The following is a 27,957-nucleotide window of genomic DNA, read 5'->3' as shown; positions in this document are numbered from 1 at the left end:
TATTTTACTTCGTATGTTTAAAAGCACGGGCTTCACTATTTTTTATTATTATATTTTACTTACGGCACATCAATGTTGATGAAGTAAAAAATAAGAAAAATAAGTTCATACTGAAGTAATAAGATGAACCGCGCAGATTAACAAAGGAAACTAAACTATACTGAACATTACAGTTAAAAACCGTCGCCGATTTAGTCAGCGACGGTTTTTAAAAAAACCATCGCTATTCACGACGGAATTTCAAAAAACGTCGCTATTAGCGACGGCTTTTTAGAAACCGTCGCTGATTTATATAGATTATATAATATATCCTTTAGAGACGAGCTCATTAGAACTATCCACATTTTCCTTCAAAATTAACCCTAACACCACGCCGTTCCACTCACCGCCGTTCGCTTCGAACCACCAACACCACCGCCGTTCCACTCACCGAGAGGGAAGCAAAACACCACCACCCACCACCACCACCACCACCACCGTATCTGGGAATTGTTTTCTCTAGCAAGAAACAGGTAGGTATATGTTCTCCTGCATTGATCTTTTGTTTTCTCGATTTGAGGCATTATGATCTTAGTCGAAAATATGCTACAAATTTTCAAGAATCTTGCAGATTTACTGGCTTGACGGAAAATGGTTTGTTTTTCTTTGGTGTTCTTTTTTTCCCCCTGAATAGTGGGTTGCATGTTTTCTATGCGGCTCACGTGTTGACAGAATTAATGCAAGCGATTGGTAGGTCTTTCGGTACTGTAATTGATATATTGTTGTGTTCAAAGACTCGGTAGTCTATTGCTTTGTTGAAGTCTTTGAAGAAGATAAGAAACATGAAACAGATTTGGATGCTGAGCTCAGAGCCCCGAAGAAGACAAAATGTCTGGTGGATGAAACTTGTTCAGTACAACATAATAATGGTTTGTTACAATGCTTTCCATGGGTTCCACCAGTACTTTCTGTATATGGGGTGCTTTGATTTATTTGGTCTACTGTAACAGGTCGAATTCGAGAAGAGGGAGACAGAGACAAAAGATGTGAACATAATGAACCACAAACCATTGCTGAACATGCTATAGGAGACACTGATAAAAGCATAAAGTTGCATCCACGTGAAAAGACACATAGTAAACTTTCTAGTTTATTCAGTAATCTAGAGGGAAGTACTTATCGTTTTCTGGTTTGACTCTAGGGTCAAGCTTCAGAATGGGCATTGCTGAGACGCCATTCATCTGAGGATTTCTTTGGCGTACAGATCTGTGGGGCCTATCCAGATACAGTTGCCAAAACTGTTGAACTCATTGAGAAGCATTGCACTGTCTTGCATCCAAATCTGTTTCATGTTTTAATAATTATAATTGACACATATTTGCAGGGGCATATCCGAGTTTAGGGCGCGCATTTCTTCACCGGAAATTAAAGACAATTTATGCCTTTTGTTTGTGTTTTGTATGTTTTCGGTTTGATGTGTTATATATGTGTGCGTTACTGGTCCATGGATAAATAAATTTTCTTGGTGTTCGATATGCTACATCATTTTTCCATTTGGGTGGTGACTTGTTTCAAGTTTTGTGGTTTTTCGAAATTATTTATATAATATCTTGATTAAATTGGTTTAGTAAGTGCAATTGTCTTCATGCAATTGGGTTAATCTGTAATGGATGTAGACTAGATGGAAAAAATAGGCGCTATCTCAGGTGGAGAGCGGTGACATGTTATGAATTTTTATTCGGTGTTATTTCAAGATGCAAATGAAATAAGTTCGTACTTTCAAATGAAACCTGCCTCGACCAGTACTGATATATTTTATATCTGTCAATTTTTATTTGAAATAGAAGAATCTAATGTATTTTCTTTTTCAAATTTCAGTTTGCAGGATGAATCAAGAACCAATATTACACCCAATGTCAATATGTCGAAGTCAGAAGTGAATGGAGTGAATTTGTTTACTCCTATGTAGGTGCTTAGATGGATGGTGTATGTTGGGACAAATATTTTGTTTGTCATTGTGGATTTTTGGATATACTTTTGGTTTTGTGGATACATTTTTTGGGTTACTTGTGGATTGATGAATATGTAATTGTGGATTCGTGGATATTAATAATTTTTAGACGGATAATTTATGAGTTTAATTATATTAGTGTATTAAGTCATATATTGCGAAGTCTTTTTTTAACAATTACTTCATCAAAATAAAAAAAAATGAAGTGTAACAGGTAAATTACTTCGTTGTTATCTGCAAATTGTGAAGTAACATAATATTAAATACTTCGTCAATAAGAAATCAGACGAAGTGATAGAATTAATTTACTTCAACATTGTTCTGTAAAAGCGAAGTTGTTTTGCGCAATTACTTCATCAAAATACAAATTACTGACGTCTTTCGAACCATTTACTTCGTCACTAAATGTAAATTGTGAAGTAACATAATATAAAATACTTCAACAAATAGGATAAATGCTGAAGTTATAGATTATATTTACTTCCACAAATAGGATAAATTGTGAAGTTGTTTGTGTCTATTACCTCATCAAATTACATAACTACGAAGTCTTTCAGATGAATTACTTCGTCGATTATTGTAAATAAAGAAGTAAAATATTATAAACTACTTCGCTAAATAATAATTAAGACGAAGTTATATATAATATATTACTTCATTATTTACAATAATCGATGAAGTAAAATACATTTCTTACTTCGACACCGGTCCAATTCTGGACCGGTTTTCCTTCGAAAACCGGCCAAAGACTTCAGTATTTTCAATCATACAACTTCGGTTATTATGCGAAGTAAAAGGTACATCTATTACTTCACGTCCATATACTTCGGCAATTAACTACCTTATTACTTCATTGAATACGCGAAGTAAAAAGCGATTTTTCTACTAGTGTGGGAAGTTTCTTTATGTGTTTGCCCTCCTTTTCATTTTTTCCCAAAAGCATGTATTATGATTTTGCAATGGAAGCTCCTATTGTTGCGGACATTCGTTACTGTAAACGACAAATCAACATTGTGGCTTACGAGCTAGCCAAGAAGGCACTTCAAGACGGTGGTTCCCTTGATATTCTGATTTTGTTCCTCTCTTTGTTGGCCCTTTTGTAAAATTTGATCTCTAGGATCATTAATGAAATAGTATTTCTAGTTTTTTTTTTAAAGAAGCATTTATTATGATAAATACTATAGTTTTATAACAAAGGAAGAGGTATATTATGATAAATACTAGATAATACATGGTATGACGTTGTCTGATTCGGTATTTCCTTCAGGTTTTCCTGGTTGATGAGATGCTAGTCTTAGTGTAGTATCCGATTATATATATCCAATTGTACATATCTTAACAAACGAGTAATATTAATGTTGATAGTGCTAATATTACAAAACTGTTAAGATTGAGACTTGAAGCTAGCTCAAAGAGAGAGGAATTGTCTAAATACATATATGCAACTATCATGTATTTTATCCAACTGATGTGATATAACTAACAAAAACACGAGTCATTAGCTCAAATATTAGGGTAATATCCTTACGATAACTTGAACTCAATCCATTTTCCCTACTCATCACTCGAAATTCCACCACCTTTCGGAATACATATGTTACAATTTTCCAAAAATTACAATATATAAGTAGCTATGTTGTTTGCTTATCTTCAAATATGACCCCATCGCAAATCTAATTCAAAGTAGCTCAATTTCTTTTTAAATCGGGCCTCAAAATAACAATGTGTGATATGAGAATATTGTCCTCGTAATTTATATATTTATATATATATATATATACGGGGTTTGCATCTATTCTTGTGGACAACATATAGTAAAGAATATTATATCTGTAATGTCTCAGATTCGACAACAATATATCACCATTGTATCAACAAGGTATTTCTGGGGTTTACACCTTTCTTGTGGACAACATATAGTAAAAAATATTATATCTGTAACGCCTCAAATTCGACGACTCTCACCACTGTATCAACATGGTATTTCTAGTATGCTTATGTTCTCATTGACACAAACCCTAAGAAAATTCACATGGAGTTACAAACGCCTCAAATTACGACGAGCTCACGAAAAAAGATGCACTTTGATAATATGAATAGTATATATCAAATCTTTTTTAAGGATACCTCAAGTATATAGTCTTATACATGTACAGTCTTGGAATCTCATTCGATCCACCAACATTGGGAATCTAGATGTATAGGGGTTCAAAAGGTGGCTCCCGTGCATATAAAACTTTGCCCCATAGGTTCAAGAGGTGGCTCCTATGTCACGTAGTGCTTTGCCCAGCATAGCAATTATTTTCCGTGTTCCTGCTGGCGACCGTCTCTCAACGAAAACACGATTATGTAACGTCCATTATTCGACGAATGTCCCCAATATAGCAATGCGAGTCTTTCCAACATTCTGTCTTCAATCACAGGCACTCTGAGAAACTTCATATGTGGTAACTTATCCCATAAATGTCCAAAGTCAAGCACCGCAACTTTAGAGTTCTTATATGATTAGCTCCCGAAAAGAAAATGTATTTTGTTGATATGAGTAGTACCTATCAAATCTTTTAAGTATTCCTCGATATAAAGACTCATACATGCATAATCTTAAAAACTCGTTCAAAAGTATCACAATATCAAATACTTCCTCGTAGCACTATCTTGAGGCTAGCACCGAACCAACTTTCGCTTCATACCCGGTCCATTAAATGCCTAGATTGTATAGGATTATTTGTAGAATATTATATATTAATGAAAAATTCAAACTTTGAACCAAGCCAATTTTTTTCGTTTTGATTATTTTAAAACAAATTCAAACTATGATCGATCAACTGGAAATCGATCCATGCAACAATTCGATTCGATTCGATTCGGTTTCGCTTACCCTATTAATTAGTAATAATTATACAGATCTTCACCTCCTGTTTATTTCAATTCCAATTGGTGCCCGATTATTTGTTTAGTGGCTCCAAGTGAATCACCCATGTACATCGACTTTACCCACCATACAAATTCAACTTTCACATGTTGATTTAACTCATGGATCGGAATCGATTTCTTATTTAACTTTTCGAATAGAAACGATATCAATTTTTTTAAATAAAAAATAATAATTGGTTCGAAAAAAATCCGATTTTCCATAAAATTTTAAAGTTGATATCTTAGGCATGCAGCTTAAATCACGAAGTAAACTAATTAAATTCTTCAAAATTTTGGGATCAATTCATTGTAAAACTAGAGCCAAGTCAATTTCTAGAAATTTATTCTCTGATTTTTTTTATTTTTTTTATATAGATATAAAAGTCGATATTTTTCCAGCACTGAATTTCAGCCACCTTACTCAGACCTTGATTCGCATGAAATGCCCCTCCAATAATCCAATTAGGAAAATTCCAAGGTCTCAACTCCAAACCCTAGACCCAGTATGTTTTACAAACACACACACACACATATATATACACCCACACACTGGCAACGTGGCATACACATTTGCTTGCATATAATATACGTTTTAAATATTATTTTCTATATTTAAATGATGATTAAATAAATTGAAAAATGATTTACCAAATATACATGAATTAGTTGAATCTCTATTTATATAGAATGTTGGGGTAAAACTGAAATTTTTTTGGTCTGATAGGTCATATAAAAATGGTATTGTAACGATCTCAAACTTTATAATATATATATATGGCAAAAACTTGTGTGAGATGATCTCACGAGTCGTATTTTATGATACGAATATCTTATTTGAGTCATCAATGAATAAATATTACTTTTTATTGTAAATATCGGTAAGGTTGACCCGACTCACAGATAAAAATTCGTGAGACCGTCTCACAAGAGACTTACTATATATATATATATATATATATATATATATATATATAGTTTTGATATGTTGTCGTCACATTGAGTCCACCAACAAGGTAAATCTCATCTATTAGATATCTATTAGATGTGATGAAATATATATATATATCCAAATTATACATCTAATAGATGAATATCGTAAACAAAATAAATATAATTATCATCTGTCAATGTGGCACCATTGAGCTTTTGCCATGTGGACAGCATAACATTTTCATATAATCCATTTTTTTTGTCCAGACATTGATCTATTTTCAAATCTAGCCCATTTCATTTTTAAAATCGAATTCAAAATAACATTTAATCCATAAAACACAAATGTTTTTCGTAAATGAAGGAAGTTTATTAGATAGGATATTACCTCCCTTGGACTGAAACTTCGAACTCATGAGAAAACTGTACAAAAAATTACCTCATGCATCATTTTTTGTACCACTTGAATACGTAGTCGATGATTATTGTTTTTCAACGAGTACTTTGCACCTAAAATATTAATTATAATACCTTTTTTATTGAAATAATGATGCAGAGAAAATTAAAATATTTGTTTTGTATATTTGTTTCTTTACGATTTAATATTTTGATGCGTAGTTTGGTTTTTATATATACAATTTTGTTCATTTTTTAAGATGATGTTGATGGGAGGACGATGTAGAGATGAACCTGATTTGACATTGATTGTGACACATCAAATTTCATTAAAAAAAATGAAAGATACACAATTAAGATAAATGTTGAGAATATAGAGAATCAAAATTTCAGAAATACGAATATACATATAAATAAAATTATAATTTTTCTTAATTATATATTACGTTAAATTATGCGCAGGGGCACACATGTTAAAATTGTTATTTTCCAAAAGGGGAAACTTTCTGTGAGAACCTGAATTTTCAGCAGTAGTTAGCATTTTGCAGGATCTAGCAAATTTCAGCAGCTAACAATTCCAGCAGCAGAAGCAAAAGTTCAGCAGAAGTTAGCAATTCCAGCAGCAGCTTATATTTCAGAAGTTGGTATTTTTCCACCAGATAGAATCCAGCAGCAGAAGAGTTCAGTAGCGCGAGATTCCAACAGACAGCTACTGATTCTGCTTATGACATGTAACTGAAGCATTTAACATGTGATAAAGACTGTTAATGGCACATAATGGCATATTATAGCTACTAATTGGGAGGCTAACAATCAGAATTTTGCCTATAAATAACACCCTCAAATCTCTGAATTGGTGTTACACAAATCTTGAGTTATCACTTGAAAATTCGAGTTAAGAGAGTGTCTTTGTTCGCGCAGTAAAATCCAGTAACGAGAGCAAGCAGATTTTCAGACTTCAATCGAAGCTTTCTAGCAAATTACTGTAAGTGGGCTTATGTATAAGTATCTTGAAATCAGTTTGATAATTCCTGTTTTGGAGCAAAGTATATGTATTTTTGATTTCTGATCTCTGATTTTTGAAGCACTAAAACCTAGTGAACTAATGGTAGGAATATATATTCTGAACATTCCTGATTCCTGAATCCTGATTACTGATTACTGACCTCACCCCTTAGAGGAGAGAACATATAGGGGATTGATATCAGTTTAGCCATGAAATTCACGAACGTGCTCAGTGATTGCTTGCTTAATTTTAAGTTCTGATTTCTGAATACTGATTCCTGTTATTACTGAATACTGGTTCCTGTTCTGAAAGTAAGAGTTTCTGTATATTATTCGTGTTAATGTTTTTGTTTGAAAATGGTTTTGAAAACTGAGAGTTATTCCCGCCCCCGCTTACTGGTTGAAGACCATATCACTCACCCACCAAACACATCTCAGATAAGAACGAGGAAGAATTAGTAGAAGAAGAAGAGCAGAATCAATTCTGGGGCTGGTGAAGAAAGCTGTCGTTTCTCAGTTCTGATTTATGTTTTTATATTCTTCTGCATCTGTTAAGACAGTGTTATGTCTGGTTTTACATTTTCGCTGCAAAACATTAGTCATTTGAGTTTGTATCAGACGTTGAAATATTCAGTATTTATGAATAAAAAGACTGGTTTCTGAATTTTGTACTTTTGAGGCTTGTGGTATCAAATGTAAATTTGAGAGCAACGTCGGTGTCAAACAACCCCGTCCCTGGGGCATGACATTGAAGTGGTATCATAGCAAACCAGGTTTCATAATCTGAGAAGTAGGAAACTAGAAATAATAAGTTCTGATAGATTTCTGAAAATAAGTTCTGATAAACTAATAGACTGTTGAAAATTAACTACTATAATAGACTACTGAATCGATAGACTAACTGAGTACAATTGAGAAAAATCAGTAAGGGAAAGAGATCTGAGTGTTTCAGCAGCATGTCTGAAATGAGTTTAAAAAAAAATCAGTAGACAAAAACCAGTTGACCAAAAATCAGTAGCAGCAAAACCAGTAGCCTAAAACCAGAACCATCAGATAGAAATCAGTAGATCTGAATGCAGAAGACTTGGTCATTAGACCCGGAATGCAGCAGACTGGTTTTAACAGTACTGAAAAGCAACAGACTTGATTGAAGTAGCATCAGAATTTCAGTAGGAAGTGAATTTCAGCAGGAGCATGCAGTAGACTTTGCAAAATTGTATGGAAGTTGAGGTGTTTTTCGCACAAACTTCAAACAACCATAACTTTTGATCCAGGAGGAAATTTGACTATTAAAAGCTACCGTTGCAAAATTGTATGGAAGTTGGAGAACCTAACTTAGAACCATTCAATCATTCTAGCACCGCCGACGAACCTTAATCCTTCATTTAGATAGTGATATTTTCATTTCCGTAAAATTTTTCAATTTTTCGAAACTTTGAGAAATTTTCATTTCCAAACGGCTCGGTATTTTGCACCAAATTTGGTACACTTCATGTTCTTGATGTGAAGGATTTTTAGTAAATTTTTCACATGATTATAAGACCAAAAAATTTTGACCTATTTTCCTCTATTTAATGTTATAGGTTGTACTGATTCTGCCCATTCCAGTAATTGTCTATAACTCGACCTGTACTCTTGAGACCATTTCTGAACCTTCACTCTCATGTTTTGGATGTAGGATATGGCTGACCAGGGTAGTTACATTAAGAGCTTAGAGAAGAAGATAGAGAAACTAAAGGAACATAATTACTGCTTAGAGTTGGACAAAGATGAATTACAGCGTAAAACAGAACACTTCAGAGATGATGTTCAACGTTATGCTCACTATCTACATGAGGCAGAAGAGAGGAATAGGAAAGCTCAAGAGGAGTTCGAAACCTCCCGAGAGACTGTTGCAGAGTTAATCAAGTTACGTGATACCTTGGTTGAGAAGATCCAAGTGTTTAAGGATTAAAATCACCAACTCGTGCTCCAGCATAATCAGTATTGTGAGCAGACTGATGTTTAGATTCAAGAGTTGCAGAACATTGTTGAAGTTCTCAGTGACCAGAATGCAGTTCTGCATGGTCATATTGAACATCTGGAAACAATAATAGCCAATAATGAAAATGAACCCGAGGAGGATCAAGAAGAAGAAGAAGAAGAAGTCGAAGAGGATCCTATGGATTTGGGATTAGGAGAAGTGATAGATTAGACCTTCAGTAGTAGTTCTTTGTAATAGCACTTGTTCCATTTACATTTCTGTTAGCATATTTGATGTTTAGTTGTAATTGCACTTTCGTGGAAATCAGTAAAATTTATTTTTGTCTATTGGTTTCATATTTAATTTTTGAGTAATTACTCTATCATTTTGATCCCTTTGTTTAGTCTCTATTCTGCCAACAACCTTAGAAATTTCATATTTGTAATAAATGGACGGAAGACCCGTAAAAAACAATCGCAACCCTCGTTATGGAAACCGCAACGATGAGGCTGCACAACAACCACCACCAGCAGTTGGCCTCAGTCAGACGGATCTGCTGGCTAAAGCCATGATTGTGTCAACCACGCTACAAGGGTTTGTCAACCCTAATGCTAATCAGCCACCGCCACCATCTCCAGCTCAGAATGGGACTAAGCAGCATTATGAGTCCCTCCGAAGAGCAAGAGTCCCGAACTTCGATGGAAGCTCCGATCCTGAGGTCGGACAGAATTGGATGAAGGAGGTGGAGAATCATATTCGACTACTTAAGGTTCAACAAGGGATCAAGGTAGATGTGATTACACCTTTTCTTGTGGATAAAGCAGCCAAATGGTGGGAAGGAGTCTCACCAGCTATGTTAGGGATGGGACCTATCACGTGGCACATTAGTTCCGAGAGGCATTTCTGAAGCGATACTTCCCGACAGCAGTTCGAGTGCAGAAGCTGTCAGAATTTGAAAGCTTGGTTCAAGAACCAAACATGACAGTGGTGGAGTATTCTTCTAAGTTTCACTCGTTGGGAACTTACTCCCAAACCATAATGGGAGACGAGGTCTTGAAGATACATTGCTTCAAGAAGGGATTGAACAGCCGCATTCAATCTGCCCTCGCCGTTATGGAGCCCAATAGTTTTGATGAATTGATGGGAGCCGCCATCAAAGATGAGAATGACATCAAGAGGTGTGAAGGTGAGAACAAACTCAAACGTCCTCAGTCAAGCCAGTACCAACCGGGCCAACAATTCAAGAAGCTTAAGTTCTCAAGCAATCGATTTACCAGTGCTCCAGCCAAAGGAACCACTTCTTCTCAATCAAGCAGAGAGGAAGTCAAGTGCCAAACTTGTGGATTCACTTACACTGGTGAATGCCGTAGGTATTTTAGAGCTTTTTATGTTGTGGAAAGATGGGCCATCTCATTGCTCAATGCCCTTTTTCAGATCCAAGGAATGGTCCAGCAGGTGGAACAACTCCAAACAAGCCTAAGGAGAACAAGTCAAATGCTCGAGTCTATGCTCTCACTCAAGAAGAGGCTGACAACTCAAATGATGTCAGTGGTCGGTACCATTCTAATCAATAATATACCTGCTTATATGTTATTTGATTGTGGTGCTACGCATTCATTCATGTCTAAGAGATTTGCAAAGAAGTTAGGAACTAAGCCTGATAACTTAGAAGAACCATATAGAGTAGCAACTCCTGCAAATCAAATTTTAGAAACTCGCACTCTATATCAGGATATTGGTGTTCTCATAGATAATCAGAATTTCAAAGCAAACCTAATCCAACTAAACATGGTGGAATTCGCTATAATTCTTGGAATGAATTGGTTAGCCAAGAATCATGCTTTAGTAGACTGTCATGGAAAGACGGTAACCATCCAAACTCCACAACAAGAGAAACTTTTATTTCATGGTAAGACAAAAGAACGAAAAACTCTGCTTTCTGCTTCTCAAACTTGGAAAGCCATGAAAAGTGGAGAAGAAGTTTACCAAGCTATGTTAAGCAAGGTAAAGGAAGAAATCACACTTGCACTAGAAGAGATTCCGATAGTACAAGAGTTTCCGGATGTCTTTCCTGAAGAACTCCCTGGCACAATCCCCGACCGCGAAGTGGAATTTGAAATTAATTTAGTGCCCAATGCTACAACCATCTCAAAAGCGCCGTACCGAATCGCTTCCAGCAGAATTGAAAGAATTCAAAGAACAACTTCAAGAATTGTTGGATAAGAATCAAATCCGACCAAGCGCATCTCTGTGGGGAGCTCCTGTTCTATTGTGAAGAAAAAGGACGGAAGCATGAGATTATGTATTGATTACAGGGAACTGAATAAAATCACAATCAAGAATAAGTATCTGTTTTCAAGGATAGATGTCATGTTTGACCAACTCAAGGGAGCTACAGTCTTTTCCAATCTCGACTTAAGGTCAGGCTACCACCAACTAAAGATAAAATAGACGATATTCCGAAGACAGCCTTCATAACAAGGTATGGACACTATGAGTTCATGGTAATGCTGTTCGGGTTAACAAACGCTCCGGCAGCATTCATGGATCTCATGAACAGGGTGTTCAAACCGTTTCTTGAAAAGTTTGTTGTGGTATTCATCGATGATATTCTGGTATATTCTTCAAGTGAGGAAGACCATAAAGAAAATCTTCGTCTCACCCTCCAGAAGCTGAGAGAAAAGAAACTGTACGCCAAGTTCAAGAAATGCGAATTCTGACTAGAGAGCGTCACATTCTTGGGACACATAATATCAGCAGTATGAGTGGCTGTGGACCCTAAGAAAGTAGAAGCAATCTCAGATTGGCCTAGACCAAAGACTGTGAGAGAAATTCAAAGCTTCTTGGGATTAGCGGGCTATTACCGAAAATTTGTTGAAAGATTCTCTTCAATAGACATACCTCTCACCAAGCTCACACAGAAGAACTCTAAATTTCAATGGACTGAAGATTGTGAGAAAACTTTGACACTTTGAAGAAGAAGCTTACCTCTACGCCAGTGTTGGTGTTACCTATGGAAGGCAAAGACTTCACCATCTACAGTGATGCATCTAAAGGAGGTTTAGGATGTGTATTCATGCAAGAGAGAAGGGTGATTGCATATGCGTCGAGACAGTTGAAGCCGTATGAACAGAATTACCCAACACATGACCTCGAGCTTGCAGCAGTGGTATTTGCACTAAAGATTTGGAGACATTATTTATATGGTGCTAGGTGTGAGATATTCACCGATCATCAAAGCCTCAAATACTTGTTCACGCAGAAAGAGTTAAACATGAGGCAGAGACGGTGGATTGAACTCTTGAAAGACTACGACTTGACGAAAAGCTACCACCCAGACAAAGCCAACAAGGTAGCAGATTCTTTAAGTCGAAAGAATACGAGTAAAGTGATCCTGACTTCACTTTCAACACAACCAGGTCTTCGAAAAACAATCAAGATAAGTCAAGATAGAGATTCCGTTTTGGTAAAACTGAAAGAGCAAGTTAAAGAAGGGAAATCACCAGATTTCGAGATGGATAACAAAGGAATCTTGTGGATGAAAAGACGATTATGCGTACCAGATATCGATAACCTTTGACAAGAAGTAATGTCTGAAGCACATAAGTCAAAATTTTCAGTCCATCCTGGCAGTACCAAGATGTACAGAGACATGAAGAATAATTTCTGGTGGAGTGGAATTAAAAAGGATGTTGCGATAGTTGTTTCCAAGTGTCTTTTGTGCCAACAAGTCAAAGCAGAGCACCAAAGATCTGGAGGACTTCTTCAACCTTTAGAGATTTCAGAATGAAAATGGGAACATATCTTCATGGACTTTGTTATCGGGTTACCAAAGTCTAGACAAAGTCATGATATCATCTGGGTAATCGTAGATAGACTCACAAAATCTAAACATTTCTTACCTGTCCGCATGAACTATAATTTGGACAAGCTAGCCACATTGTACATGAATGATATTGTACGATTACATGGAGTTCCAGCCAACATACTATCAGATAGAGATCCTAGGTTTAAATCTCGTTTTTGGAAGAGCTTTCAACAAGCCATGGGGACTAAGGTCACTCTTAGTAAGTCCTATCATCCTCAGACCGATGGCAAAATAGAGAGGACAATTCAAACTCTAGAAGATATGCTGAGAGCATGTGCTCTAAACTTCAGGGGTAATTGCAGTGAACATCTGCCTTTAATCGAGTTTGCGTACAATAATAGTTATCACAGCAGTATTGGAATGGCACCGTACGAAGCTCTGTATGGACGAAAGTGTCGATCGCCACTATATTGGGATGAGATAGGGGAAAAAGCTATCGTTGGACCCGAACTGATCCAAGAAACAATGGATAAAGTTGCTATGATCAAAGAGTGACTAAAAGCTGCACAAGATGACAGAAAAGCTGGGCTGACCTGAGAAGAAGACCCGTAGATTTCGAAGTTGGAGAAAAAGCATATGTGAAAGTGTAACCCATAAAAGGTGTAAACCAATTCAATAAGACTGGAAAACTGAATCCCAGATATTTGTACCTTTTGACATTCTAGAGAAAGTGGGAACACTTGCTTACAGATTAGCACTCCCCCCCGATATGTCAAGGATCCATAATGTTTTCTACGTTTCACAGTTAGGAAGATATATTTTCGATCCAAGTCATGTTCTTGAAGCTGGACCACTGTTGATTGAGGGAAACCTAAATGAAGAACTGAAGTATGAAGAAATTCCAATTCGAATTGTGGATAACAAAGACCAAGTACTGAGGCGACGAACTATTCCATATGTCAAAGTACAATGGTCCAATCACACTGAAAAATAAGCTACTTGGGAGTTGGAATAAAAGATGCGAGAACAATACTCATATCTCTTTGAGGATCATGTATAGCCAAGTTTCGAGGACGAAACTTCTCATAATGAGGGAAGGATGTGAGAACCTGAATTTTCAGCAGTAGTTAGCATTTTGCATGATCTAGAAAATTCCAGCCGATAACAATTCCAGCAGCAGAAGCAAAAGTTCAGCAGAAGTTAGCAATTCCAGCACCATCTTATATTTCAGAAGCTGATATTTTTCCAGCAGATAGAATCCAGCAGCAGAAGAGTTCAGTAGCGCGAGATTTCAGCAGACAACTACTGATTCTGCTTATGACTTGTAACTGAAGCATTTAACATGTGATAAAGACTGTTAATACCACATAATGACATATTATAGCTACTAATTGGGAGGCTAACAATCAGAATTTTGCCTATAAATAACACCCTCAAATCTCTGAATTGGTGTTACACAAATCTTGAGTTATCACTTGAAAATTCGATTTAAGAGAGTGCCTTTGTTCAAGCAGTAAAATCCAGTAGCGAGAGCAAGCAGATTTTCAGACTTCAACCGAAGCTTTCTAGCAAATTACTGTAAGTGGGCTTATGTATAAGTATCTTGAAATCAGTTTGATAATTCCTGTTTTGGAGCAAAGTATATGTATTTTTGATTTCTGATCTCTGATTTTTGAAGCACTGAAACCTAGTGAACTAATGGTAGGAATATATATTCTGAACATTCCTGATTCCTGAATCCTGATTACTGATTACTGGCCTCACCCTTTGGAGGAGAGAACATATAGCAGATTGATATCAGTTTAGCCATGAAATTAACGAACGTGCTCAGTGCTTGCTTGCTAAATTTTAAGTTCTGATTTCTGAATATTGATTCCTGTTATTACTGAATACTGATTCCTGTTCTGAAAGTAAGAGTTTCTGTATATTATTCGTATTACCGTTTCTGTTTGAAAATGGTTTCGAAAACTTGGAGTTATTCTCGCCCCCGCTTACTGACTGACGACATGTCACTCACCCACCAAACCCATCTTAGATAAGAACGAGGAAGAATTAGTAGAAGAAGAAGATCAGAATCAATTCTGGGGCTGGTGAAAAGACTGTCATTTCTCAGTTCTGATTTATGTTTTTATAATCCGCTGCATCTATTAAGACAGTGTTATGCCTGGTTTTACATTTTCGCTGTCAAACATTAGTTATTTGAGTTTGTATCAGACGTTGAAATATTCCATATTTATGAATAAAAAGACTGGTTTCTGAATTTTGTACTTCTGATGCTTGTTGGTGTCGAATGTAAATTTGGGAGCAACACCGATGTCAACCAACCTCGTCCCTGGGCGTGACACCTTCACCAATAGACAATATACACAAGTGTGTTTATTATTATTATTATTATTAATCATCCACCACTCAACCTCGTTATAATTGTTATTATTATTGTTATTATTATTATTATTAATCATCCACCACTCAACCTCGTGATTATAGATGACAATATCGACCCACTTGGTACCCAATTTGGTCATGGCCTCCAAGCCACAATCACCCACGGAATACATACATATAGATATATATATGTGGCCATAATTTGTTGTTATATATATATATATATATATAAATTTTTTTTTGTGGCCATAATTTGCACTTAGAACAACTCTCCATGCGCAAATTCAACTTCACGTGTCGATTAAATGCGTGGATTAGAATCAATTTATTATTTTCAAACAAGAATATATCAATTTTTTTAAGATAATTTTTTGAAATAAAATCAGATTTAGCATCGAAATTTAAAACTTGTTATATTATAATATGAATGAATTAAATTAATTCAATTAATCAACTTTTCGGGTCAATTCATTTCAGGATTAGAATCAAGCTCATTTCTAGAAATTTCTTCTCTATTTATGTAATTATAATTATAATTATAGTTTTTAAAAGTTTGTCGGGCCCGTTTATCAACCTTTTTAGTTTGAATTAATTGAGATCCCCACCAAATATTCAATCAAGAAATATTCCAAAGTTTTATTAAAAAAAAAGGAATATTCAAAGTCCAAACTTGTATGTATGTACATAAACACATATATATAGTTTTAATTTGTTGTACATATATCGTACATACTTATCTGAACACCGACGATATGCCACTTACCTATTGAATATGATGAAACATAGAAAAATTATATATCCAATATGTGAGTATCAGCCTCATTGTGAATGCCAGTTCATATAAACTAAATACAGAATTGATAACAAAGCTAGGATCCGGTGGTCAGGTGTGAAAATTTTGTGTTGACAAAAATTTTCGATGTATTTCAAATATATCGACATTCACATTTGACTAAATTAATAGAAGATATTTTTAAATTCATTCACATCTGACTAAATTAATAGGAGATATTTTGAAATTTACGATCAAACAAATGTATAATCATAATATATGACTAGTTTAATTGACAAATCAAACTTTTATTGTTTACATGGACTAATATTATATTTGATCATATATACCTAAATATCGAGTTCTAATATTTTCTGAAATAAAAAAGAATGAAGATAAAGTTTTCAATATTTTTACATCACAAAATTCTTATAAGACCATTTCACATGTTAATTTTATGATATGGATCTCTGACTCGACTCGACTCGACTCGACTAATGAAAACACATTATTTTTTTTACTAAAAATATAACTTTTCACTTTAAATATAAATATAGACCAGATTGACTTATCTCACATAAATATATCCGTGAAACCATGTCACAGAGACCTACTCTTTGATATTTTGTTTTGGAAGGTAATTACGACTGATTATGATGGGTAAAACCGTGAAATCGTGTGTATATATATATATTTGTACATTTTTATTGCCAGTAAAACTATATTATATATATATATGTGTGTGCGCGTGTATATGTGTGTGTGACACAGACTATACAAATAGCATCCGTGTGAATTTTGCTTTGTCCGGTTTTCGAGTCGTGTAACGTGGTACTTTTGACAATTTTACAAAAGACAATAACTAGAAATAGACTAAACACGGAAAGCAATGTACAATAAGTCGGTAGAATTAGTGCATGCTGCACGCATAGGGATTAGACGTTTACTGTGTAATAAAATACCGAATATATATTAGGATATCATCTCAAGAATAATATTTAATTTTAGTAATATTTATAATAATAAATAATATTTTTGACATAAAAATTATTATTTTTTATTAATGACTTAAATAAAATATTCATCTCACAAAAAAAAATTATGATTAAAAACTCTACATGTATATTGGGCTGTAACCGTGTCAATTTTAATTTTTTAAATAGTAAAGCATTCTAAGTATCATAATACAATCCCTCTACCAATTAAGATATTCCTTGAACTCTATTAAATCGAACATAATAACTAGGTTTTGACACCAATTAAATGATCCAGAGGTTGTGTATTTATCAAAAATTATGATTGATGGTCAGGGACAGGGACGGATCGATGAATTAGAGTTTGAGAGGGCTTGAACTTAATATAATAAGTTATATATTATCAAAAAAGATATTACATTATAATGTTCAATGAAGTTGTGGTCTACGAGATTTTGAAACATAAAATTCATCTATTATAGAATTTACATCTATATGTTTAGCTAAATCTTGTTCAATATAGAGTGTCAAACAATCGGCAAGAAAGTCATCCTCCATTTTATTGCGAAAGTGTCGTCTTCACATGCTTCATTGCTGAAAAAGCTCGCTCAGTAGTGGATGTTGACATAGGTTATGTCAAAACAAGATGAATCAATCTAGTCGACATAACATAAACTTTTCACCGTCCACTAGTCAGTTGCCGACACAACTCAACAAGTGTAGAAACTTTCAAAGTTTGCATCACATCAAGTTTATAATGTTTTAATTCATACTCCAAAGCAACGATGTTTTGATATGTGAAATATTCAGGATAAAACTTTGTTGCAAGCTTGCAAATATCATCACTGTTAAATTAGTCTGATGAATTTTTAGGATCTAAAATTGTACTAGGAGAAAGAAGTTATACTAATGACTCATTGAATCTAGTATTTAACTCCATCAAGATGAAATATATTGCTGCATTAAAAACATCAAAGTGGTAATGATGCTCAATTGTAGTTTGCTGACGAGAACAAAAGGATAGTTTTAGTCGTAGTGAAAAATGTAATAGCAGTCAAAATATCCTGAGATTTTCTTTGAAGAATTTGACAAAGTATTTGTTCTCATAATTTTATGCATTAAGTGCAAAATGAACACAAATTCAAAGCTTTCCATGTTTCTGTAAGTCTCGCGAACTTCAGACTTAGCTCTTCCATTTGGAGAATGGTCACTAAGATCTTCAAAAACTTTGCAAGTTACAGTGTACATACTTGTCAAACTTTTTACTGACTCGTAGTGAGAACTCCAATGAGTAACTTCTGCTCGCTGCAAATTAGCAATCTGATTGGCCCCAGTTCCAGAATCACGTTCTTCACTTGCCAACAAATTCTTGATTTCATTTCTTTGTGCATCATGTAACTCAGCAATGTGCTTAGTGGAAGAAGTGACAATACTGACAATATTATCCAAATGAGAAAAGAATTCCCAAATAACAATGACATCCTTAGCTGCAGAAACCAATGTCAGTTGTAATCGATGGGCAAAACAGTGGACATAGTATGCAAACAGACAATATATGAGAAATAATGCTTGAAGTTCATTCCACGCACCATGCATATTGCTAGCGCAAGCATACCTTGACCTCTGATTTTCTTAACCTAGAGGTCATGATGAACAGTTACATTTTATATTTCTTTTTTTTTTCCAAATTTTATGAGGTAGTGTCACTAACACTTTTGATGGAAAAAAATCTTTCTATCAAAATCCTATGATTGTTCACAAACCTCAAGATAATGACCATTTTCTCTTGTTTAGATATATTTTGTGCTTCATCAATAAGAATACAAAAGCATTTATCTCTAACTTCTTCACGAACTATATGTCGTACTTTATTGGTCATAATATACAAAATCTCTTTCTGAATTTCTGGAGCAATGTATTGGGAATTTTTTTGGAGCATTCTCAAGTACAATTTCGTTAATTTCTGTACTCATTTTTGAAAAAAACTTCACTAATTCAAGAAAGTTCCCACAATTAAATGAAGATGTAAGTTCATCGTTGCCTCTAAAGACACAACTTTAAAGTGCTAGCCATCGAAAAACTACAATTGAGGTCCTCAAACGCAAACAATTTTTCTCCTTTTCCTCTTTACATTGTGCATGCATCACTTTATCAATATGTTGCGATGGTCTCATCAAATTTTCAGTCTTTCTCTCACACATAGTATGAGGCGAAGAAGCTGCAGAACCAATATAGGCAAGAAAAACACATGTTTTTCCTTGGTTTACCCTTTTCCAACTGTCAAATCTTTCATTAACCAGCGATGAGATATTAGACGAACTAATATCATTCAGAAAAAAAAAAAAACAATGGAAACAATATGTCTTATTTGTTGAAGGCGAATATTCCAACCAATGAAATTTCTGCAACCATTTTTTTTGAAACCGATGATTCGATTTCCAAATTTTGTACCCGGATACTTCATCATATCTGATTGATAAGACCCCATATTTATATATAAACGTCTTATCTCATTTCGTACATTAACATGATATTCACATATTTGTTTTATTTTTTCCTGGATCTCGTTCGATACAAGTTGATGACGATATACAGATATTGGGAATCAAAAGACTTTCATTAGATTGATCTTGCATTATAAGAACTACAGCTGAAATGCTTTCACTAGATTGATGATCTCAATTCTTAAAGAAACAGAATCAAATGAATAGGCAAAAACTAACCTTCATACATTCATTGTGGAAAAATGAGGGAAATTGATAAATCAGCTAAAAATGAAATGAAACGAATAGCAACTAAATGGATGCCAAATTGAGAAATCATTGGGACATTAAAGACGTGCAAACACCAATAATTAATCATCTAAGAATTAACATATCCAAATACCTCATTTCATTTTAATTATTATTTACTTCTACTGTTAGAACTAAACATCCTACAAATATGAAATATAGAGATAGATAGATAGATAGATAATAGATACTATGAAATATGAATCCATACACAAACACCACTTTGTTTTTTGAATCGTCTGCAAACACCTCATGTCCTCTGCATTTTTAATGTTTTTTATTTTTGCCTTAATTCGATAACAACTACTTAGGATTTCATGTAAAAAGACTAAAATAACTCAAATAAGTTGAACCTGTAAAACGACCTAAACAATGTTTAATCACTCTTCTAGCTGAACAATTATCTCTTCCTAACATCATACGATCGAATTTAAATAATATTTTTAAATTGAATCGTTTTCAAAAAAATTTGTCTACAAGTTATGTTACAATAATAACCATATATTTGAATCAACGGAGTACAATCTTTCACAAAATTATATTATAAAATAATTCATTACAAACTAATTATAACCAACTTATGTTTAAATATATTTTTTAATTGTATTACTTTCCTAAATACTATGAATCTCTTTAAGGTCGGGTAGAACTTGAACCAGACACCGAACCGTTCTATTTGGGTTGGATTGAATAAGAAATATTGATTTTTCTACACAAGCCGGTTTGGGTCGGGTCCTACAATTAAACCCTTTTTAATCTTTTTTTTTTTTGTAATATATTAGTTAAAAATATTATAAATATAATTGTCAAACGGTTTTTTACGAATCAATCCATTAAAATTTGTGTATGAGTTGGGAGAATTATATGCTAACGTTTAGGATCGGATTGGGTTGGATTGAGTTAAGTTGGTATAAATCTTTCAAAATAAATAAATAAATAAATATAAACCCGTGTGATTTTTATTCAAATTATATTTTCTCGTAATACCGATATTAGCCAATAATAACAAAATAAAAAATTCAAATTTAAACTTTGTAATATAAAATTGTTATGAAATCCTACTATTGTTTGAATTAAGTGACATAAATATCTTTAAAGAAAAAAGACAAAAGCTTATCTGAGACAGTCTCACGAGACGTATTTTGTGAGACAGATATCTTATTTGGGTCATCCATGCAAAAATATTACTTTTTATGCTAAGAGTATTACTTTTTATTGTGAATATCGATACGTTTGACCCGTCTCACATATAAAGATTCGTGAGACCATCTCACAAGAGATCTACTTAAGAAAAAAATCCTAATCACCCCATACCCACATGTTATAATAATAATAAAAAAAAAACAATCGGTACACTCTATTATTATATAAAAAAAGTTATTTTATTTTATAATTTTATTTATCTACACACATTTCAAGCCAAGATTTGCAATTTTTTAAATAAAAAAGATAAAATAATCAAATTATTTTATTTTATTAATAAAATCCCCATTTCGTGGACGTCAAAGAAACCTTACGAAGCTAAACTCCAACATGTCTGCTCCTAACAGAGATTGTCACGTCCTCACTCGAACCTTCACCCTTTGATCGAAATCCCACCGTTCCTTTCACGTGACTCCCAGACCATCCCAGCCGTCTAATCTGAAACCGCCAAAAGCCCGACACGTGTCCCATGGGACACGTGTCGAAAGCATGACGGTCCAACCGTTTAAAAAATCTCATCTCTTGTACTGCTTTCTATCTCTATAAATACGCACCACTCTTTCCTCCGTATACTACATGCATTGTTGGTTTCTGAGGAGAAAAATATCATTAAATTTGTGAAATTTGTTTTGAAATTTTGAAATTTGAAGTTCTGGGTATTATGGCAATGAGTTTCCCTCACCAGATCGGAGCGATTTCCGGTGCCCAGTTTGCGGGGGAGGTTTCCGGGGAGGTATCGGCGTCTTCGACGGTGACCGCCGCGGTGTGGAGGGCACCCGCGAATGTGCGGGTTTTGTCTCAGAGAGCGGGAGCTGAGGCTGACCGGCTGTCGCCTTCGCCGCCTATGAGCCCGTTGAGGGGCGGCGTGCGGGCGGATCTGTCGGTTGCTGCGCAGGCTCTGATGATGCCGGCGCCAGTTACGGAGGATAAGGAGCATCTAGCGGGAGGAGGTGCGCAGGATAAGGAGGCGCAGAAGGGGGTTCCGGTTTTCGTGATGATGCCGCTGGACAGCGTGACGTGGAACCACACGGTGAACAGGAAGAAGGCAATGAACGCGAGTTTGCAGGCGCTGAAGAGCGCTGGTGTGAAGGGGATAATGATGGATGTGTGGTGGGGATTGGTGGAGGGGGAGAGGCCCGGGGAGTATAACTGGGGCGGGTATACGGAGCTGATCGAGATGGCGAGGAAGCACGGGCTGAAAGTTCAGGCGGTGATGTCCTTCCATCAGTGCGGCGGAAATGTCGGGGATTCTTGCACGTAAGTCGATTCAATCCCTTCTTATTTTCTCTCGTATTGATTGGATTTTTGTTGGTCTTTTTGCTGGATTTGTTCATGATTTGGGATTTTTTATTCGTATCGGAATTGTGTGAGCGATCTCAATGGCCACTGGAGATGATTAAATTGTTTGTTTCTATCTTCTGTTATATATCTTTGATCTAGTGTTAGAATAAAAGATTGTTAAGGCCTAGAAATTCATCATGAAAGAAAAACATAGGAAAATGTTGGGTAAACATGGAATAACTGATATCTGATTAAAGATAGGAACTTTATACCATCTGTGATTCTGAGTAGCATTTTGATGTGCATCATTAAGCAACATATGCACAAATAATTAGGCGAAGATGTTAATCGGTTTTTAGTCAAAACTGGTGTCTTTTTAGACTCCGGGAAACGAGGAAGCCTCCCCGTTATTGTCCATTGGTGTGCACGTTATGTTTTATCGCCATATGTGCGAATTACGTTAGTTTGGTGGCATGCTATGTCCAAATAGTCCAATTGCATCTTGCATTGTTAACCTTATACAATGTAAAGAAAATGGGACCAAAGTATCTTATGAAGGAGTTTATAACTTTTCCTTGCTTCTATTGGATTTACCTTTAGATAACCAAAAATTGTTCTTTGTTTGTTTCAAAGTCGGAGTAGGGATATTAATTGAAATAATTCTTGATGCGATTCCCGTGTTCGTATTGTTATCTTTCTCTCCAATTTCAACAAGTACAGTCTGAAGTTATTGACATCATGTGATCTTTCACTTCTTCAGTATTCCTCTGCCGAAATGGGTTGTGGAGGAGATAGACCAGGATCCGGATCTTGCTTATACAGACCAATGGGGTAGAAGGAACTACGAATACATATCACTTGGTTGTGATACTCTTCCAGTACTGAAGGAAGAACTCCTGTCCAATGTTATTCAGATTTTATGAGGGCTTTCAAGGACAAATTCGAGAATTTCCTAGGCGACACCATCGTGGTAAATTTTCACATATAATTTATTTATCTTTATCAAATTATTCTTATTGTTTTTTAAGATTCCCTTGTTATGGCATGAAACTAAAATGCATTCCTTATTTCACTTATAGGAAATTCAAGTTGGAATGGGACCAGCAGGTGAACTTCGGTACCCATCCTATCCAGAGCAGAACGGGACCTGGAAGTTTCCTGGGATTGGAGCTTTTCAATGCTACGACAAGGTAAATCTTGCTTCCAAAGCCATATTTTTTTGGGCCTCTGTTGTATCTTTCTTTAGGTCGTTCGTTTACTTCTTGAATCGTTCTTGAATCACCTCGTTTTCGTGCCATTTTTCAGTACATGATCAGTAGCTTAAAAGCAGCAGCTGAAGCAAATGGAAAACCTGAGTGGGGACTCACTGGTCCAACTGATGCAGGCCACTACAACAACTGGCCGGAAGATACTGTTTTCTTCCGCAAAGAAGGTGGTGGCTGGAACAGCCCATTCGGGGAGTTTTTCCTTTCTTGGTACTCCCAAATGCTTCTAGGCCACGGCGAGCGAATACTGCAATCTGCCACAAGTATATTCCAAGACCATAGGGTCAAAATCTCCGTCAAGATTGCCGGCATTCACTGGCACTACGGCTCCCGTTCCCACGCCCCCGAACTCACAGCTGGATATTACAACACTCGATTTCGAGATGGCTACTTACCAATAGCTAAAATGCTTGCGCGCCACGGCGCCATATTCAACTTCACTTGTATAGAGATGAGAGACCATGAGCAACCCCAAGATGCTCTTTGTGCACCCGAGAAACTCGTCAAGCAAGTGGCTTTAGCAACCATCGGAGCTGAGGTTCCACTCGCTGGAGAAAACGCCCTCCCAAGATATGATGATTATGCACATGAACAGATTCTGCAGGCCTCGGCCTTAAATGTCGAAGGGAACTCAGAGGGGAAAGAGATGTGTGCTTTTACATATTTGAGGATGAACCCTGACCTGTTTCAACCCGATAATTGGAGACGTTTCGTTGCTTTCGTCAAGAAGATGAATGAGGGACGAGACGTCCACAGGTGTTGGGAGGAAGTAGAGCGGGAAGCCGAGCACTTTGTGCAAGTAACTCAGCCCTTAGTGGAGGAAGCTGCTGTTGCTCTGATGCATTAAAGTCGAAATATCACATTTAGATGATATTGTACAAGTATATCTTTTACATATATCTAAGCAAATAGATATATGGATGCTTTTGTATTGCGTTTTGAATTTATTATGATTCTAGGGCAGTGTTTGGCTGGGATTGAAACTATGTATAAATTAATTAAAATGTGTCCAATGTTTGTCTGAATTTTAAGAGCATCTCTGATGCTGCACAAAATGATGTAAAACAGCATTTTGGTGCAGATTTAATATAACAATACAATTCATACCTAAATTGATAATGATAATTTACATACAAATACAATTTGAAACACATAATTCAAATGCAAATACAAAGACAATAATGGAATTTAAAATACATTTAAATGATAAACAAACTAGATAATCAATAATCTAGTAAATTTGATCCGGATCCTCAAATCACTCAAATATTTTCTAAACGTTTCAATATCTTGTTGTCCGTATCTTTCTCTTTTTCGCATAATATTTGCTCGTTCAATTCGAACTATTTCACGCATTTCAGGATCGCCAATTGTGCTTAAATCAATGTACAGAACTCTATTCTCCTCTTGAAGGGCAGCCAATGCGATTTCTTGTTGTCGAGTTTCAATTTTCTTTCGTTGATTTTCCAATTTCAATTTATCATTTTACAATTTTAGCATTTGAATATCATAATGTTGATGAAGTTCGGTGGAGCTTTTTTCTAGTATATTCATAAGATTGTGATGCCTTTGTTTCATCGTAGATAATAATTCTGAAATGTTATCATCTTTTTTTTTCCCTTTAATTTAGCTTTTTTAACTCCAATAGGTCGCTCGGATGAAGTGCCACCTGCATTTTCATCACTGCTTAAATTAATTGAAAATGAGTGCAATCCAGGAGAACCTGATATTGGAGTCTCTGATGTCTGAGCTTCTGACTGTGACGAATCCAAGTTTGTCACATGAATTTTAGGAACTGAACTCGATGGATTGATGTCACTGGAGAATTTTTCAATATTTTTCATAATATGCCACACATGATCAAATTTGAATCCATTACTATAATTAGAATCTTGCATGAACAGATCTTTTGCTCTATTGAACTGCACGAAAATACACGACTCGTATAAGAGTTTAAACTAGTAAAGAAAATAATCTATATAAAAAATTACTTACAATATCCTCTTCAGATGCACCACTGGGTTTGAGAGTTTCAATTTGACGAATGCATCCTCTTAATCTTCCAATGTGACGGAGTACAACTTTCATGTGACACTGCATTAATCTTTTGTTACATACTTGTAGAGAGTTTGGTTTGGTGATGTTGTAAGCTTCTTCGACACGAGTCCAAAACTGGTCTTTGGATTGGTTGATACATATGATAGGATTTTGTGTTATGTCAAGATATACATGAGATATAATCTTGTCTTTCTTCAACGTTGTAAGAAGTAGTTCTAGCATTGGATGCCATTAGCTTGCTTGGAAAAATGATAATAAGATTGAGATTGTAGGTGTTATAATTTTATGATCCGGATATAGTTTATTTATACTTAAAAGACGATAAGATTGTAATCTTATCAAAGGGTCAAGATTACATGTAATATGATCTAACGGTCCTTTTGTAGATAGGATTGGAATCTAATCAAACGGTCATCATTTGGATAGGAAATCAAATCCTACGGTCTTGATGTAGATAGGAATGTAATTCATCCAAATGATATGATTATGATGTAGATAGGAATAGAATCCATCCAACGGCCATTATCTAGATAGAAAATCTAATCCTACGGTCATGAAGTTGTATCTGTATTGTGTTAGAATTTGTTTGCATATTTTTCAATTTAAATAATTTTCGTATATTAATTCATATTATATATAAATTAATTTATGTTATATAATTAAATTATAAACTTAAATATTATTATTTAAATTTATTAATAATCAATCATTAGTCAAAATTTAAATATAATAATTAAAATATGTAAAATAAAAAAATATTTCGAGAATATTCTTTTTGGTGTAAGATTTGAAGTAAATGGGTTGGAGATGGATGTTGTATTTGATGCAGAAATCGCACTATTTTAGTGCAAAATTTGCACCAAAATAGAATTTGTGGTTGGATATGACCTAAGGTTCGTGTTTTAAATCTGGCCCCACTTAAATACTATTTGAAGATGAAAACTAGTCGATGGGTAAATCAGAAAGAAGAGATCCACTACAGATGGATTTGATACAACAAATAATGACAGATATTCATACTCTACAAAAAAAAAAAATTGTTTAGCAAGAACAATTATTGTGATACGGCAATTTTTTCTAATAATTGTTTTAGTTTACAATTAATGAAAATCAAATATATTACATTGAATTTTTTTATTAAATAAGTTAACATTCTTATAAACAAAACTCAAACTTGATATGAGGAACGTGAACGACCTCTCAGAGTCCCATACCACAAGGTGCCACAATTTTTTTCTACAATGTAATACTATAATATTTTATTGTAAGCAACAATTCATGTGAGACAATCTCACGGATTGTATTTTGTGAGACAGATCTCTTATTTGGGTCATACATGAAAAAATATTACTTTTTATACTAGATGTATTACTTTTATTGTGAATATCGGTAGAGTTGATCCGTCTCACAGATAAAGATTCGTGAGACCGTTTCACAAGAGACCTACTCTTTATTGTAACTCACTTCAAATAACAAAAAACAATTTTTATTTTAGTATGTGATCCATTTACGGAGGCACTTAATACTTGTTGGAAAGAACTGTTAGTGGCCATTTGACATTTGTACAATTAGTGGATGTTTTTGCTCCTGTTCATTTCTTAAAAAATTAATTTGGTCGAACAATACGCTGAGGTTTCTTTACATGAAATTATTGATCTTTTAAAACTTGGTGTTTCTTTGTAGAAAAGTTTTGTGCTTTTCGATATGTCACGGAAGTTGTCTACCTTAGTCTATAAGTTCTCTAGCTTAAAACTCGTTTGATGTTCACATGCGTGTTCGTCTCAACTGTCCTAATGTGTGGATAGTTGATGATTGACAAAATCCCATTTTTACGTGATTTTGATAATTTGAGTTGTCAAATTTCACAGGGATGTCAAAATCAGACACGACTCATCAACTCGACACAGTTCAACTCGAAAAAAATCAGGTTTGTGGTTGGGATTTTCGGGTTCGGGTTCGGGTCAGATCGGGTTGGACCCGATAGCTGACCCGAAAAAAAAAGATCGGGTTGGGTTCGGGTCAACCCGAAAATTTTATTTTTTTTAAAAAATATATAATTAATAAATATTGTCTATATTTTTATATATTGTATGTCTGAAAAAATATTTATTGTATATTTATATCATAAATTTTCATAATATATTATTTATTTTAAACAATTTTTTTATATTTTAAATAATTGTTTATTTGATTTAGTAAATATATTTTATTTTCTACTATTA

General features: G+C 34.8%; 3 protein-coding genes across 3 annotated transcripts; 1 reads left to right on the top strand and 2 right to left on the bottom strand.

Annotated features, from left to right (window-relative positions):
* Positions 1–18,162: 18,162 nt before the first annotated feature.
* Positions 18,163–18,732, bottom strand: LOC142544465 (uncharacterized). Its single transcript, XM_075651509.1, has one exon. It carries the CDS (start codon positions 18,730–18,732, stop codon positions 18,163–18,165), a length of 570 nt encoding a protein of 189 aa, XP_075507624.1.
* Positions 18,733–21,697: 2,965 nt separating this feature from the next.
* Positions 21,698–24,682, top strand: LOC142547659 (beta-amylase 1, chloroplastic). Its single transcript, XM_075656043.1, is given in 5 exon segments — positions 21,698–22,388; positions 23,173–23,294; positions 23,297–23,382; positions 23,492–23,602; positions 23,718–24,682. Coding segments are annotated over 5 exon segments (1,722 nt in total). The 5' UTR covers positions 21,698–21,792; the 3' UTR covers positions 24,525–24,682.
* A 569-nt stretch (positions 24,683–25,251) lies between these two features.
* Positions 25,252–25,777, bottom strand: LOC142544464 (glutathione S-transferase T2-like). The gene is made up of 2 exons (XM_075651508.1): positions 25,673–25,777; positions 25,252–25,599 (listed from the first exon to the last, which is right to left on the bottom strand). Exons 1-2 carry the CDS (start codon positions 25,775–25,777, stop codon positions 25,252–25,254), a joined length of 453 nt encoding a protein of 150 aa, XP_075507623.1.
* Positions 25,778–27,957: the final 2,180 nt, after the last annotated feature.

This window comes from Primulina tabacum, chromosome 5, assembly GCF_025594145.1.
Source record: "Primulina tabacum isolate GXHZ01 chromosome 5, ASM2559414v2, whole genome shotgun sequence".
NCBI classification, from domain to species: Eukaryota; Viridiplantae; Streptophyta; class Magnoliopsida; order Lamiales; family Gesneriaceae; genus Primulina; species Primulina tabacum.
The sequence above is the reverse complement of the archived record's forward strand: the minus strand, read 5'-3'. Positions and strand labels throughout refer to the sequence as shown.